At 32.6% G+C, this 14,079-nt stretch overlaps 1 protein-coding gene and 1 long non-coding RNA gene across 2 annotated transcripts in view; both read right to left on the bottom strand.

Moving 5' to 3' along the window:
* Positions 1-299: 299 nt before the first annotated feature.
* The window catches only part of LOC111712527 (metabotropic glutamate receptor 2), a 21,213-nt gene continuing 7,433 nt past the window's right edge, over positions 300-14,079 (bottom strand). The window contains exons 15-32 of the mRNA XM_023487174.1: positions 12,913-12,951; positions 12,765-12,814; positions 11,802-11,888; positions 10,843-10,974; positions 10,390-10,435; positions 10,297-10,331; positions 10,111-10,189; positions 9,212-9,310; positions 8,083-8,139; positions 7,411-7,495; positions 6,228-6,386; positions 6,016-6,056; positions 5,679-5,726; positions 5,072-5,125; positions 4,235-4,322; positions 3,878-3,989; positions 3,260-3,381; positions 300-337 (exon numbers count right to left, since the gene is read on the bottom strand). Of these exons, the coding sequence (XP_023342942.1) occupies positions 300-337; positions 3,260-3,381; positions 3,878-3,989; positions 4,235-4,322; positions 5,072-5,125; positions 5,679-5,726; positions 6,016-6,056; positions 6,228-6,386; positions 7,411-7,495; positions 8,083-8,139; positions 9,212-9,310; positions 10,111-10,189; positions 10,297-10,331; positions 10,390-10,435; positions 10,843-10,974; positions 11,802-11,888; positions 12,765-12,814; positions 12,913-12,951 (1,371 nt within the window). The remainder of the gene's footprint in view (positions 338-3,259; positions 3,382-3,877; positions 3,990-4,234; positions 4,323-5,071; positions 5,126-5,678; positions 5,727-6,015; positions 6,057-6,227; positions 6,387-7,410; positions 7,496-8,082; positions 8,140-9,211; positions 9,311-10,110; positions 10,190-10,296; positions 10,332-10,389; positions 10,436-10,842; positions 10,975-11,801; positions 11,889-12,764; positions 12,815-12,912; positions 12,952-14,079) is intronic.
* On the bottom strand, positions 1,208-2,838 carry LOC111712538 (uncharacterized). The gene is made up of 3 exons (XR_002767480.1): positions 2,822-2,838; positions 1,865-2,100; positions 1,208-1,505 (listed from the first exon to the last, which is right to left on the bottom strand). It is a non-coding gene; the product is annotated as an uncharacterized LOC111712538 (long non-coding RNA).

Raw genomic sequence — 14,079 nt, 5'->3', positions numbered from 1 at the left:
CATTTCTGTCTCAAAATTTAACGAATATTATGTTTATTATAGAATGTCAAAAATAAAAATGACTCGTTGACTTCTAAATTTCGCCTTCATGTTTTAAATTAATCTCTTATTTAAAAATGTCATGATTTGCTATAAGAACAACTAGACAAATTGATAATTATTAAGGACTTTACTATCATGTGTTTGCCACTAAAACTAGTTCACTTCTGATTGAGTGTTGCCTATTTCTTAATACTGTTAAGTGAAGAATTTTAGATACCTGCNTTGACGACTATATCCGTTAGTAAACGATTTAAACATTAATGTTTTAACACAAGGCAGCTCAATTGTACTACTCCTAGAAGAGAAGTTGAAAGATTTTGTTAAGGATATCTGGATCCGGCGTTGTTGCATGCAATGTTTATAATATTAACATCGTTTAATGAACTCATACATTTTGCAACATAGCGTGATTACCTCACCTAGTATTTTATTGTTATATTTACAGGGTTACCCACAAAGAATGATATTTCAAAATTATAAAATCCGTTCATCTTCAAGCTGAAATATAAAATCAACGGTAGATTCCAAATCTCATTCTAGATATAAGAAATTGTTGATTCTGGGATATTTAAAAACTGATAAAATTTGTTCATCTTCAAGCTGAAATATAAAATCAACTGTAGATCAAAATCTCATTCTATCTAGGTATAAGAAATTGTTGATTCTGGGCTATTTCAAAACTGATAAAATACACTCATCTTTAAGCTGAAATATGAAATCAATGGTAGATTCAAAATCTTATTCTATACTTTTACTTATAGTATTCATTCAAGTTTATTTAACAGCTTTAAAAAATTCGAAATTGAAATGAAAAGTCTAGGGAACATACTGTATTAATTTACTCTACTGCATATAATTTGTGAACATTTACATTATTTGACGTTGAACTCCCTTTCAGGCTTAAAAGGACTGAAAAAAATCATACCGAGAGATTCTCTAAACTCCCCTCTAGTATATATTCTATTCTCTATGGTTTTGTCACTTTGTGTAATTTTGGATGTTTTGTTTTTGGACTTTTTTTTGGGGCGTTTTGTATCCAATCCATATTCCTAAAAACCGCCTGTATAGTGCATAGAATAGATACAGTTTTTAGTTTTCTTGATAAAACAGATCTCAATAGTCAATATGTTACAAAAAGATCGGTGAAGAGTGAAATAATTGATAATTCATAATACATGGTTATATTTATATAATAATAAATTGCACTTAAATTAAAAACATTGAAATGACTTACATTTGTAGTTTAACTAACAGTGACAAAAAATTAGAACTGTCTAGTAATTCTTAAGTTATCGCTTATGACTTACTAGGCCATCTAGAAATACATACATGCAAGAGACAAAAATCTGTTTTAATCTGCTTCACGATCAATTACAGTCTTCCCTTCATCATTGTTTTCTTCCTCCAAGCTAGCCCAGCTACACGTCTGTGTTGACCGATTTTGTAGCTGAACACTCAGACTTCTGAAAATATGCTTTCTTTAAAACAAATTATAAAGGTGTCCTTAAAAACATGAGAGTTGGTAAACAGTTTTGAAATGTCGTCTTACATAAGTTGTTTGATAAAATTATTCTTTAAGTTGCTAGATATCTTTAATAATAAAAAATACAACACTAATAAAACATATTTGACTTTGAGTAAAAGATTCTTTTTTCGAAATAAACTGCAAAAAGTCTTCCAATATATCTATACAGTATATGGAAGAAGACATTCAAAACTATTCACCAACTGTCATGTTTCGTGGGACACCCTGAATAATTTAATCTCTCCTAAAGGTTTAAACTATTTAAAAACGTTTAAAAATGTTGGAAACGGAAAAAACCTTTTACACCGAAGTGAACGATTAAATCTGAGATGCTGGGAATGACTCCAAGTGCTGTGGCGTTCTCTGGGCAATTCTTCTGTAAAACTGTCGTCTTCATTTAGGTTCTCCATTTCCATATTCAAAAAGAGTGCTGGGGTGGAGTTTCTATAGTCAAAATAGTTACGTTGAGAAGGCGAGGGTGGAGGATGATAGCTTTGACTCTTATGATGATGCATTACAGCCCCCTTTGTGTTCTAAAAAACAAATTTTTAATCATGCAGAGTTATATTAAATTTTATTTTCAGTATTTATTGCATAACATTAAATCATAAGCAGTACAAAACGGACTAAAAGCCGTCTTCACGCAAAACCGCCGCTTTAGTGGAATTGTAAATTTAACCAGACCAGCTTAAAGTCAGAACACGTCAACCTATTTGCACCGGCCAGCCAGCCCTGCCTACAGAGTCCAGATCGTCCAGAGCAAGGTCAAAAGTTGGTGTACCTGGCAGTGCAGACTCAGACTCAAATGTACATGATCGTTGAGCTTGTGTCTTTGTTTAATTTTTCAACTAAAAATGTAGCTAAACTTTTTGTAATTTGTCAGGGTTAGGACCGATATATCTCTGAAAATTATTATTACCAATCAATTTCACATACCACAAAGGATGATACTTTAAAGAAGACCAGATACTCACAAGTCCGGGGCTAAGTGAAGTCTTCTCTTTTAGATATAAATTCTGTATGGCTTATTCATTGACTCAATGCAACCAGTTACATTTTAATCACTATTTTAAGTAAACGACGGTTACAATTCTGTACAGGGTAACCCTATAGTTACAGATAAAACAATCCTGATAAAGCCGTCTTTCATTTCGCTTTATCCAGGACATTACTGTGCTACAGCACACAATGTTCATTGTTTTACACAATAAAAGTTTAAAATTAACCTCTTACTTTAAAATCGTGGTACTTTACCTTTTCTGGTTTGAGAAAATTTATTTGTGAGGAATAACTTGTTGGTAATGTTTGTGCGTTGTGAATCATTCCACCGGAACATTGGACTAACTACTGCTTACCGAACTAATCGGAGCTGAAAACTTTAAAATTTGATACCTTTAATATGATCGCTTAATCTAAATATGAATTGTGAAAACTTTTGATTTTCTTGTTAATCCTTTCTTCGGGATATCCCTGCCGGGTTCCAACCAATGAGAGTTCTCTCATTGATTGTGCCACAAAATTTCCCGGCTTCTGATTGGCTGATCAATTTATGCACAGGACACTCTGATTGGTTAAATTTTAGACACACTTTCTTGGGTAGCAAAATAAAAGTAATATTAATCTGCAAATTATCGAAAAAAGAAAAGATCAAGCAACGATCTCGATATCCACAATTCAAAAGTTTGGTTTTACCTGACAGTGATAATGAGTAGGCTAGTATGACAGCTTTGATCTTGTGGTCTGCGCTGACAAGATACAAGGGGACGAAGGCAAGCCAGTGAATGGTGTTAATACAGTTGGTAAACAAGATGAACCTGAAGATGTTTAAATATTATATTTAAGCGTAATTTCAAATGACCCTCCATGGCGAAAATCACCCTTAAGTTTCTGGTAGCGTCTAATCCAATCAGGGTTAACTCACGTGCTTATTTACCCCACAGAACCAATAGAGATAGCAACGGCGCGACGTTAGGATACACCTATGTATAGTGGGATGGCAATGCCAGATATAAAATGGAACCCTTTAAAGTTTTGTCTGATCAAATATGAATTAGATAATCACGTTTTTTATTCTTTAAACTGTTTATTTTCATTTGCGGTTATTTGCAAAAGTGACATGCGCATTTTTTGCTCATAAGAACAAGAAGCAATGGAGAAACTATCATAATAAAACACTTTTCGAGCAGATTAAGGTTTTAAAGGTGTCCTTGTGAAAGGGGCAAAATCGCTTTCCTGAAATTTACTTTAAAACAGAGAACATGAAATAATTCTTCATGATAAAGCAGGAATAAGAGCATAAATATGTTTAACCTGGTTTCATTGAAGCCTCCTGGGCATTTCCTAGTCTTGAAGGCATACATGGTGGCAGAAATTATCAAAAGGAAGGGAAAGAATAATCCAATCATGAAATTCTGGTCCACGCCTGAAAAAAAATACAAATTTGGACCAAAATATCTAAAATATTCATAAAAATATACAGTTGCTATTGTGGTATGTTGGACGTGGGTATTTCTATCATCATCTCAGTATTTTTTGTTCTTAAAATACAAAGTAATTACCTCAGGTTTACATAGACAGTGTTTTTGTTAATTGTTTACAAAACTAAGACCAGTTACTTTGTTCTATAGACTAAATAAACATAGTTATTGTATACATTGTACATTATACCTTTACATACAAGAATCCTGGTTTTTCCCTCTGAAATGGTCTCAGTAGAGGCAGGCTCAATAACTAACCAAATAACAAGTACCACTACCTAACACAAATCTTGTTAAACCAGGAGAAATTTTTAATCTTCAATCTTTTAAAAACACGTATTTTGAAAAAAAATACAAATTAAATCATTTCAAAAACTTGAATTAATGTCTAGAAAAATTTTAAACTATAGCATATTTATTCTGTTAAAATCGACAAGATTAAAAAAAATCTTTAAAAAAAATGGCAGAATGGAGGACTGGACACGTTCTGACTTTTTTTCTAGCAATTCGTTAAAGGTTAGTTTAGTTAAAACCGTTAAAAATTTTTAAAACGGAACGTTCGTTTCGTTAAAAGTATTGTCCGTTTTTTTAAGCTACCATTTGTTAACGATATCAATATTATTGACGGCTTTAGCGGCAGATATTTTTGATATTGTTAATGGTGCCTGCCTAACACAAGCTATTAACGATTATTTCATGTAAACACAGCTGGACAAATTTAAAGACGGCATTTTTAAAAAATATCAAAATGCATAAATTCTATGGTTAAACAAATAAGCGAGGGAAAACATGAGAAGTCGACGTGTAAAAACATCAAAATACATAAAAGTAAACTTTATTTTCTGCAGCCATTTTCTGTCGCCTTTTTAGAAAACACATCCGTTAAGTTTTTTTAACCGTTGACGACTATATCCGTTAGTAAACGATTTAAACATTAACAGTTTTTACCGTTTGTTAACGGACTCTTCCGTTAACTTTAAAAACAACAGTTTTATTAACGCAACGTTTCCTGCAGCCCTACAGTTACCTCCACTGAAGTGAGGGCTAATGTTATAACCACTGAAGCAGTTGGTGATGTACACTTTAAACAGGACGGATGGAAATCCTCCTCTATACATATACTTTGCTTGTCTGTCAGTTTGTTTGTTTGTTTGTATACAATAAATGTAATAAAAACGGCTGAACCATTTGGGCCAAATTTTTGAGGCAACTTACTTGACTCCAGGGGAAGGTTTGTGGATGCTCAGAATTTTAGAAAAATGTCTCCAAAAAAATTTATTTGGTAAAATTTTGAAAATCTACGAAAATATGAAGAAATCTTCGACCTTTTATTGTTATTGTTTTATATTTTACGAAAAAAAACTCACTGATGAAGCCACAATTTAAATTTGAATTAGAAGATAGGCGTGAATTGCCCTGAATGCCTAGTTTATTATATCACTACGCGCGTAAAACAGAACTTAAAAAATAGAATGAGAAACAAATTATTTTGTTTTGTTGGATAAACAAAGCGTGAATTATCAATCCATAAAATACAAAGAATATCAAACATGTAATTAGCTACCGAAAAAATAGCAAAATGTAATTAGCTGATATGAGAGCCAATAATTATACTGTGCCATTTCCACTCTTTCCTTTGGTACAACATTCTGAGCTGAAAAAATCCGTGAAATCCTGTTGGTCTGAAAATATGTTATAATTTTTGTACAGATACAGGGTTACCCACAAAGGATGAGACTTCAGAGACGACTTTACGAATTTTATTATGTCTTCTTTCTATATTCGTATTTGCCATAACTTTATACTTTTTACATTCTTTGTCAAATCCTTTAGTACAACTATAAAAGTCTATACCAAAGTCCTAAGTCAAATAGACAAATTAAGGATTGTTAGGTCGTCTTTATAGTCATTAGTGGGTATGTATATGATAAGTGGATTTTAGAATAAATTTATATTTTAAATCATATTTTCCTTAGTAACCACAGCAGCGTAGCATAGCGTGTAACAGAATCCTTGAAAAAATCAATGTAATTAAAAATTTAGAAAAAGATTTTTTTTTGTGGTAATTCGCATGACCTGCCCACCCAGGGAAGGCTTAGGGCTGGTTGACATCACCCGTAAGTCGTAATAACAAACCTTTTTGAAATCTTTTTTTTCTTCTAATAAATTATGAAATAACTTACCTATGAGGAATCTCATGACCCCGCAAGTAAAACCTGTTGGTTTAGTTACAATAATAAAAGTTGTGCAGAATGATATAAAAGTTCCCATAATGAGAACACAGCTCAGCTCTCTACTACACGCTTTTACTACAGGAGTATTCCAGTATTTCCATAGAACACCTTAAATATATAGTACAGGGTGTACCAACAAACATGGGAATTTAGTGACGACTTTTAAATCGTCTTCGATGCCTGCATAATACTTTTTTTTAGTAATACAATTATTGCAGTATTCTAGTTTAAAAACGCCTTGTCTTTCAAATGTGGTCATATAAGACACAAGAAAGGTAGACCACATTCCCATGTTAATTGTTACACCCTGTGTTATAATCTATTCACTGATAAAGTTTCAAGAAAAAGACGATATCTGAAAAATTGAAGGAATATTTGTAGGTAAGACTGTTGACTCCAACTGAGCACATTATTTTATAACCATGTTTTATTACATCCATATCTATATATATATATATATATATATATATATAAAGTAGTAATCTCTGTTGGTTTCTTTGTATGTCCCATCATGACTCAGGAACCCTTTTACCGATTTGCCTCAAATTTATATGGAAACTCTGTAGAACCACGGGAATGTTCTTGGGAAGGTTTAAACGTTTTTATTTGAATAGGTTGACTTTTCTAAAGGAAAATTTGTTAAAAGGCACAGCTAGGTTCCCAAGCAAGTTATACATAAAGTTATTTGTATATTATACTTTCTTTTTAAAAAATTGATAAACTTAACGTATAACGGGAAATTTTTCATACTTTTGATCAAGTGCAGCGCGCCAATTAAGATAAAATTGAAATTAAGTGATTTCTTCAAGAAACACAATATTTAGTATTTATATAGTTTCACTAGTTTCACCTATGTAGAAAAGTCACAAGGAAAAAAGTTTCTGAAAAAAAACCTGGAAATAAAAACTTTGGTGAAAAAATCCCAGTTTTCTGCAGTGCTAGGACAAAATTTTACTGGAAATAAAATAATGAGTTTAAAACTTTTTTCCCCAAAGGATATTTAATAATTTATTTCCAGAACCTTTTCATTTCAACGCTTTTTTTCCACAAGACTTTTTTAGAACCAAAAATTAGGTCTTCATTTCCAAAAAAAAATTCAGAGAACTTTTTTGGCAGTTATCTAAATACCTACCCATTGTAATTGTAGTCATAACAAGACCTATTCCAGCAAAAGCCAAAGCACCAAGGGCCCAGGGATTGGTGTAATCAAGGTAGTCCTTAAAAATAAAGTTAATACAGGGAGAACCAGAAAACTCTGGAGTAGAAAGTCGACTTTAAGACTTTAAGTTTAAATAGTCCAATTACCATGAAACATAGAAATTTTGCTGTGTAAACAGACCAATTTCGTTGAATAAGTGATTAAATTTGCAGTGTTGCTTTAATGTCGTTTCTGGAACCCATAAAACTGTAGAATATAAAGACAAGAAGGACTCCCCGCTAATATAAGTATTAATTAAGATACGGGCATTTTTAATTTCGCTAGGCAAGGTCTTTTCAAAAATTATTAATACTTTGTGTAGTTTTTGTTTTGCACATTTTTTGCTAAATATCTGGATTTCCCAATAAATATTTGGTTATTTGAAATTTAGAGTTTCCCCCAGATTATTGAAGTAGAGCCCAAGGGATTTCCAAAAATGCACACATTGATATAGATTAGTACATTAGGGTTACAACTTACAATACTTTTTTCTAAGTCAAGAAGTTGTAAGGTACGTAATAGTTTTAAAAATGAGCGTGATGTCAGAGAAAAGTATAGGAGGGCCGGGAGGAAGGTGGGGGTGGGGGGATAAACAATATGACTTACCTCAGGAGCCAGTCTGCAGTCACTTGTACCATCATCTCTAACTAGGGGAACCATTTCCTAAGAGGTTGATTGGTAGTTAGAAATTAATTCCTTTTTTTCTTCTTTTTTTAGTTTAAGAATTATTAGTTTTCATGATAAAAGAGAAAATTTTAAATGACTTTACTGTGAAACAGGCCCGTAGCCAGGATTAGGTGAAAGGGTACAGGCCCGTAGCCAGGATTAGGTGAAAAGGTACAGGCCCGTAGCCAGGATTAGGTGAAAGGGTACAGCCCGTAGCCAGGATGAGGTGAAAGGGTACAGGCCCATAGCCAGGATTAGGTAAAAGGGTACAGGCCCGTAGCCAGGATTAGGTGAAAGGGTACAGGCCCGTAGCCAGAATTAGGTGAAAGGGTACAGGCCCGTAGCCAGGATTAGGTGAAAGGGTACAGGCCCGTAGCCACACCCCGAACTAACGAGAGAGAGAAGCATTCGGTTTCATTTATTTTGAATCAAACGTGTTTTCGTCTATAACTAAACAGCCTTTAGGCTTACAGATTTGTTTATTTTATACTTTTTCATTCAAAATAATTATGCCAACAAAAAAATATTTATTATAAAAGGCTATAAAATTATTTATAAGGGGTCAAATTGTGATCGAAAGTCACAGTTTTCTGAAATATTGACAGAACCGTTAAATCCACGTGGCCAGGATAAGGTGAAAGGGTTCAGGCCCTTTAGTAATTCCTGGTAACGGACATGGACTAAAATTGTTCAAACTGATGCAGCACGAAAAAGTGATTTCATTTTACCAAATTGTGAACATCAAAATAGAACAGTTGTCCCGGAAATTAGCATGTTTATTTAATAAGGTTGGTTGATCTCGATGCGCTCCTATGCTCGGAAATGTCGTCTCCTTAGCAAAGAAAGATTAAATGAAGTCACTGATTAGAGGCGAGCATGACGTCATATGAGGTTTGTACGGAATTTATACTGTCCGTTTACTTATATTTATGATTCCCTGCAACTGTAAACTGTTTCTTTTTTAAAGAACCTTTTTCAATGTCAAAGATTATCCTAAAAGTAAAGTACTTTTTGGGTGTTATTAATCAAAACAAAAATAAGCTTGATTTTAATTTGATGACGGACGTACCTTAGGGCAGGACTTGCAACCGAACTCTGAATATTTATATTCAAAGTCATGGCACTTCTGGCAGTTCCAACAACAACCATCATTATGCCCTTCAGGTATCTAACAAAAATTCATTAAAAAATCACATTTATAAAAATAAGATAAATCCGTAAAGTATACGTATTTAAAGCGCTTTTAGAAAAGTATGTTTTTTTGTTAAAATGTGTTTCTCAGGCCGGATGTAAAAAAGTCAGTGTCAGTGAATTTCAAATTATCCAGATATACAGGGTTACCCACAAAGAATAAGACTTCAGAGACGATTGTACGGAATTTATACGGTCTGTTTCCTTTTATTTATGATTCCCTGCAACTGTAAACTGTTTCTTTTTTTTGCTATATAATTATATAAGCCATTAGATAAGTTGAGCCAAGGTCAAATATTTAATTTAACCTTGGGATCGTCACATTTTCAGAGTTTTCGGTCGTCTTTACAATCTCATCCTTTGTGGGTAACCCTGTAAATTTAGATTGTGATCTCTGTTTGTCTGTATCAATATCATATCATAACTAAAACCCCCCGGACCGATTTACCGAAATTTGTATTGGTAAAGTCGGTAGAACACGGCAATGTTCTTAGCTTGGTTCTAACATTCTAAGTTGAGTAAGTTTTACTTTAAGTTTACTTTTCAGACAAAGCTGGGTTCCCAGGCTAGTTATAGCATCTAGATATATAAAGTAGTAATCTCTGTTTGTTTGTTTGTTTGGATGCACGATCATAACTCAGGAACACATTTTGATTTGAGAACTCGGGAGAACCACGTTTTAGCTTGATTTTAAGAGCCTAAGTTAAGCGGGTGGACTTTTATTCACGACCATGTGCGGGAGAAACGGCGGGAGTAACTATGAACACATATACACACCTTTATTTCATTTGAAGCACATAGATTTCTCCTACACGTCACGTGACTGTTTATATAGCTGGCTTCTTTGTTCTTCTCACTGAAATATACTTAACGTCAGAAGCTAGGAAAGGGAAACCAATGCAAACAATTGAAAAGTATAATTCATCTAGACGTCAATTTTTAGAAGAAAAAACATTATTTAACCTGAAAGAGAGGTTGAGGTCTCTTATTTCTCCGCCCTGAAAACATAATAATGCCTTGTCAAAACAATTTCTAACGATCCTTTGATAATTTAACCTGGAATGTTCCAACATTTTCCCAATCAAATTCTCCAGATGGTCGCCTAGGATCATTCAACTTTTTAAAAATTCAGTTTTGGATTGAAAAGTAAATATTATGAATAGGATTGAGATTTTTATATTATTGAAAATAACAAGAGATATGAACAATTTTGTTTAAATTTCATTTTATTAAAGAAAAACTAAGAAAATGTCTTATTCTGAACGATATTTTTTTATCTCCGGTAATTATGAACGTAAAAAAATGGTAGACCACATTTAGGAAATTACAGGATAAGGGCTATTCTGTGGTTATTGTTTAATAAAAAATATTTCTTTAATCAGATTGTCTATGTTGATTGCCGTAAATTAGTTTTAAGGTTAAAGACGACTTTGAAGCCATCAATCAATTTATATTACTCCGGGTTATTTAGAATAGGACTGTAATATATTTTGGTTTAATAGTTTGTTCCTGTAGTAAGTGATAATACTGTATCTAGCAGGACCATCCCGTGTCTCGTTCTTGAATCGGAACGGGAAATTGTCGACGTCAGGGAAGGAAACTTTAGCAAGATAATACTTCAGATCTTTATACATTCGCAACCTAAATATGTTTCAATATGGTTTTTAATTAAAATATGTAGTTTGTTGATGATTTAATTTTTTGTCCGATATTCACCATTTTTTTCGATGAAAGAAAAATTAAAAAATCACGGATTTACAATTTTGTTTTCGTGGATCTTCTCAATTTTATAAAAAATTTCATTTTTGAGGTCATTTGAAGGGCCTCAAAAATGTTGAGCCCGATCGATTTGGCTGTTTTGACGTTTATTGGATACAAACAAATTNCTAGCACTTAGTGTGGCATATTTATTGATTTATTTTCGAAACTAAGGAGCAATAAAGAAAGCTTTAACAATATTGTACACCATAGGGCCATTAAAAGAGGTCAATATGGTCTTATTTCTAAGAAATAAACGATTTAATTTTATGCTTTTTTGGGCTGATTACTATTTGAGGTGGAGGAGATTAGCAATTAAGGAGCACGCTTGCCGTAAAACAGATTTGGGTGGCGGTGATTACTATTTGAGGAACTCTGGACTGCCTCCCTCATACAGGTAGACCTCCCTGAGTTTATCACAAACACCAACTGTACCTTTACTATATAGATTTACAGGTAAACCTCCCTGAGTTTATCACACACACCAACTGTATGTTTATTATATTTATTTACAGGTAAACCTCCCCGAGTTTATCACAAACACCAACTGTATGTTTACTATATATATATATATTTACAGTGAAACCTCCCTGAGTTGATCACAAACACCAACTGTATCTTTATTATATATATTTACATATAAACCTCCCTGAGTTTATCACAAACACCAACTGTATCTTTATTTTATATATGTTTACAGGTAAACCTCCCTGAGTTTATCACAAACACCAACTGTATGTTTGCAGGATTCTCTACGAAGATCATCAAGTGCCAGAGCAAAGGCGTAAACAGCATCCCTGGGATAAAAAGTGGTTTCCAGAAAACTACTGTGGTCGGCGATTACATCGATACAATGAAGACGACTTTTTTATTTAAGGTTTATTTGTTAACAAGCTTTTTTAGAATTAAAGGTTTAGAAGTAATTCAGAAGAAGCTTTTTTTTAATTAATAGCTTTTCTTTGTTTCCATGTTTAAGTGTACCCATTGCTGTTTAAAATATTGATATAAATCAAAATTTAAGTAAAAGTCGTCTTCAGTGTACTGATATATGCGATAATGACTGCATAAACGTTGATTTATATACAATATGCTTTTAAGTTCTTTTTCTATAAACCAGAAATACTTGTATACTACTTTTTTCCGTTAATCTCGTATAAAGCTTTAAGGAGAAGTTTGTTTAACTCAGATTTGAAATATATACAGAAAAATAAGGTCAAATTTTTGAGACATTTCTGATATTATTTTGGGACGTTTTGAATTCTTTAATTTGATTTTACACAAAAGTATGAGAAATTTATTCGGTCACTTAATAGAAATCCAATCCATTTTTTGTTCTTCTCATTCTCAATAGTTTATTTTTATTAAGGTAAGTTATGATTGAAAACCCATAATTCCATACTCCGTGAAAGGAATTGAGTCTTTGTTTAAAATAAGGCGCTTATTTTAAACCGGGTTTTGGCAGATTTAAACCGGCGGCGCTCAAATTCTTTAAATTTCATTTAAATTCGGCCACTGATTGTGTAAACCTTTGATATTTTAAACTTAGATTATTTGATCTTACAAAATTCGTTTGAAATATCTAAGGTCTATGACATTGGGTTGCAAAGATATAGGGTTTAAAAAATCAGAGTTTGTGACACAATTCTTTTATTATTTAGTGTGTGGTGAACTACCTCAGAAAGTGAAGATACTGCTGCTGTACATTTTTAGCATCTTTTGATTTCTAAAATAAGGTGTAAAATTGTATTTTACATGTTTTTACCATGCACAATTTATTTGTAAATTGAAATTTTGTCTTTTTTAATGAAAACCAAACCAAACCTGTTTAAAAGGACAGATATTCTGGGCCTTCTTCATTTCCTAGATAAATAAAAGCATTATTTCAGATGCATGGTTTAAAAGGAACTGTAAGTGTAATTTCTGATGGTTTAAAGAGACTGTAAGCGTAATTTCTGATGGTTTAAAGGGACTATAAGTGTAATTTCTGATGGTTTACAGAGACTCTAAGCGTAATTTCAAGTGTAACCTAGGAGAGGCATTCATGATTCACAATGGTACCCCTTCAACCTTTGACTCGTTAAACTTTGTTAAACACTTTGTTTGCAATCTGATTTAATTTCAAGAATATAAATTACAATTTCAAGAAGTTGTAGAATATAAATATTTATTTTGTGGATTTAGAATATTCGAGATTTTCCAGGATTAGATGTGACGTCATCAACCAGGTTGACGTCACAAAACTCTAATTTTACGGCTTTTACACACTATTTAAGAGATATATATAATATGTACGGAAATCTCTGTCGTCGATGATTCGTCAAAGGATTTAAGGGTTCCCTTGTCAATCGGAAATGTCCTTCTTTAAAGGAAAGGTCACTTGAAATTACTCTTACAGCCCTTTTAAACCTTTATTGGATTAAAGGGAGAGACCGGCTAGGTAACATATTTGAATCATTCAAAAATGCAGTATCTAAAGAAAACATTTTAGGATTCATTTAATAACAGACGTTTTACGGTGTATAATTTCTAAGTAAGAGCGTATATTTGTTGGTATTTCGCCAGTTTGTAGAAGAAATGTTTTTTTAAATCATCTAATAACCTGCACAAAAATTCTATAAATAATTCTACAGTTAACTTAACAGTTTAGGAACATATTTCATAGAGAAAAAATCAATGGTACAATCAATTATTTCTCGATAGTTTTAAAATTAAATTCTTTGCATATTTCTTCAAATATCGCCTTTTCGATTAAAATTCCCGAGAATCTACTGAAAACGTTAGTGAACAATCAAACAGTACAGAAACCGATAAATAATTTTCAAGATTACTTATTTTTGATGTGAAAAGTTAATTTTGTTTTCTGAACCTGTTTCTAAACAACAATTTAGTTAACAGTTAGACGTTTTGTTACAATTTCGTCCGGGTTATTAACCCTATTCCTGCTGGGGGGGGGGGGGGTCAAGTTGACCCCCCCTGTAGTTTTTTTTT

This window comes from Eurytemora carolleeae, unplaced genomic scaffold (assembly GCF_000591075.1).
Source record: "Eurytemora carolleeae unplaced genomic scaffold, Eaff_2.0 scaffold1292, whole genome shotgun sequence".
Lineage (NCBI taxonomy): Eukaryota > Metazoa > Arthropoda > Copepoda > Calanoida > Temoridae > Eurytemora > Eurytemora carolleeae.
The sequence above is the reverse complement of the archived record's forward strand: the minus strand, read 5'-3'. Positions and strand labels throughout refer to the sequence as shown.